The 2,972-nt window shown below is 55.8% G+C and overlaps 1 protein-coding gene across 1 annotated transcript; it reads right to left on the reverse strand.

Moving 5' to 3' along the window:
- Positions 1-508: 508 nt before the first annotated feature.
- Positions 509-1,729, reverse strand: LOC103169865 (keratin-associated protein 5-4-like). Its single transcript, XM_029059711.2, has one exon. The coding sequence runs from the start codon at positions 1,337-1,339 to the stop codon at positions 686-688; it is 654 nt and encodes a 217-aa protein (XP_028915544.1). The 5' UTR covers positions 1,340-1,729; the 3' UTR covers positions 509-685.
- Positions 1,730-2,972: the final 1,243 nt, after the last annotated feature.

Genomic DNA, 2,972 nt, shown 5'->3' on the forward strand with positions numbered 1-2,972 from the left:
CAGAGCACTGTTCTAAGCACTGGGGTAGATACAGGGTAATCAGGTTGTCCCACATGAGGCTCACAGTCTTCATCCCCATTTTACAGATGAAGGAACTGAGGCACAGAGAAGTGAGGTGACTTGCCCACAGTCACCCAGCTGACAAGTGGCAGAGCCAGGATTAGAACCCGTGACCTCTGACTCCCACGCCCGGGCTCTTTCCACTGAGCCACACTGCTTCTCCTACTGAGCCACACTACTTCTCCTAAGGTTGACATCAGAGGAGGAAAGTGTGTGGGCTGGGTTGTAGGAGGGGAGCAGCGGGGTGAGGTAGGAAAGTGCAAGAGGATTGAGGGCTTTAAAGTCCTTTGGATGCTCAAGACCCCCGGATTCACCCCCAGGACTGTGTGGATGTGGGCATTATTTGATGGGGCAGAGGACATAAGATACATGGGAAACACAATGAAGAGACAAGGAAATGCACGTTGGTGGGGTGGGGAGTCTTTATTTAGAGTTTTCAGAGGGAGATTCCATCACCTGGGGTTTGTCTGTCTAGGGAGGAGTCCTGTTTTCTTCGGCCAAGTGGGGGACGACGTGGGGGAAGGGCCTCACCTGGAGAACTTTGCAGAGGATCTATCGATTGAGGGATGATCACTGCCAAATTGGGAATTGGTTCACGCCCTGGAAGAGGCCCCGGTGAGCGGCATTAGATCTTACACTGGCAGCAGAGGGGGTGAGCGCAGCTGGCCTGGGCACAGCAGGGGGGCTTACAGCAGGGCACGCAGCAGCCGGTCTGGCAGCAGGAGGGCTTACAGCAGCTGGACTGGCAGCAGCAGGGCACGCAGCAGCTGGTCTGGCAGCAGGAGGGCGCACAGCAGGGCACGCAGCAGCTGGTCTGGGAGCAGCAGGGCACGCAGCAGCTGGTCTGGCAGCAGGTGGGCTTACAGCACGGCACACAGCAGCAGGTCTGAGAGCAGCAGGGCACACAGCAGCTGGACTGGCAGCAGGAACCACAGCCTCCACATGAGCCACAGCCTCCTTTGCCACCTCCACAGGAGCCACAGCCTCCTTTGCCACCTCCGCAAGAGCCACAGCCTCCACAGGATCCACAGCCTCCTTTGCTGCCTCCACAGGATCCACAGCCTCCACACGAACCGCAGCCTCCTTTGGAGCCTCCGCAGGAGCCACAGCCTCCTTTGCCACAACCAGAGCTGCAGCACACTGGCTTACAGCAGGTCGTGCAGCACACGGGCACGCAGCCCCCAGATCCACAGCCTCCACCGCAGCCTCCACAGCTGCCGCAGCCTCCACAGCCCCCACAGCCGGACGCGCAGCCTCCTGAACCTCCAGAGCAACCCATGGTTAGTGTCGGTCAAGTTTCAGGTGTTCCCAGAGTGTCCGGTTTGGAGTGGAAGAGTGTGGGTTGCCTGTGTCCTTCTCTCCGTGGGCTTATATAGCCCTGCTGGTGGTTGCCATCACCATGGGTTCACACACACAGTCTCACACACCCTGTCACTTCCTTGTTATTGTTTACCGCCTCCTCCCTGGGAAAACCTGGTCCACTAATGGCTTCCTCCTCCAATGGGGCTCATTATCCACATCCAGAGGATACTTCGGTGCGGTCCGTGGGCCTCGTCCAGGCAGGGGTTGGTCCTGGCAGTCAGTCGGTGGTGTGGTAGCGTTGACATCGCCATCCCCTTCCAGGACAACCCAAAGAAGCACCTGTATTGAGAGTCAGTGATGGCAGCCTGAATTTGATGCAGAGCCCAGGCAGAGCAGAGGGATGTGCTAGTTCCGTGGATAATAATAATGTTGGTATTTATTAAGCACTTACTATGTGCAGAGCACTGTTCTAAGCGCTGGGGTATACAAGGTAATTAGGTTGTCCCACATGAGGCTCACAAGCTTAATCCCCATTTTACAGATGAGGTAACTGAGGCACAGAGAAGTTAAGTGACTTGCCCACAGCCACATAGCTGACAAGTGGCAGAGCCAGGATTCGAACCCATGACCTCTGACTCCCAATCCGTGCTCTTTCCGCTGAGCCACACTGCTTCTCTATGAGAAGCATAGGATGAGTGGATGGCCGTCATGATGGATGGAAGACGGGAGCTTTCCGTTGCTGGTCCCTGGGAGCTCCCAGATGCCGTTCGTTCCAAGATGGATGTGTCCGCCTTTTCTGGCTGTGGAGTCGGTGTCCTGGAGCCGTGGGTGGGCTGGACGATCCCAGCAGCGAGGAGGTTTCCCATCTCTCTGGCCTTGGTGCTCCTAGGGGTAGCCCCCCTCTGAGCTGGACACTGCAATATGCAGGGAGCGACTCCGCTGCAGGACACCGGACTGTGCTCCCGACCACTGAGGAGTCATCTCCCACCCAGATTTCTACCAAGTGTGGGGGTTCGGCCTCCATTATAGCAGTAATAATAATAATAATGATGATGATGATGGCATTCATTGAGTGCTTACTATGTATAAGGCACCGTAGTAAGTGCTGGGTGGATACAAGCAAATCAGGTTCAACACAATCCCTGTCCCACATGGGGCGTACAGCCTCAATCCCCATTTTACAGAAGAGGCACAGAGAAGTGAAGTGACCTGTCGAAGGTCAAACAGCAGACACCGGCGGAGCCCTGACTAGAACCCATGACCTTCTGATTCCCAGGCCCTTGTTCTATCCACTACACTACGCTGCTTCTTAAATGAGTGAACAGTGACAGACCAGGCTCTCCTCAGCACATCTCCCCCACGAAATAGCCCTCACAGGCTATTTAGGAGGGCTCCAATTCCTGGTACTATTTGCTAGGTCCTCAAGCCCCCCAGGAATGCATGAGATCTGGGGGACTCCACGAAGTGAACCCCAGTTTCTTCATGTCTCATTCCGCTTCCACCTCCCTATGGTTCTCAAACAAGTTTCCCTGACAGGGAGGGGATCATTCATGGTCGACCTCCCATGCTGTGGTTGGCTGCAGGCTGCTCGGAGGAGTCTTTTGGGATTT

The sequence above is a fragment of the Ornithorhynchus anatinus genome, chromosome 3, assembly GCF_004115215.2.
Source record: "Ornithorhynchus anatinus isolate Pmale09 chromosome 3, mOrnAna1.pri.v4, whole genome shotgun sequence".
Taxonomy (NCBI): Eukaryota; Metazoa; Chordata; class Mammalia; order Monotremata; family Ornithorhynchidae; genus Ornithorhynchus; species Ornithorhynchus anatinus.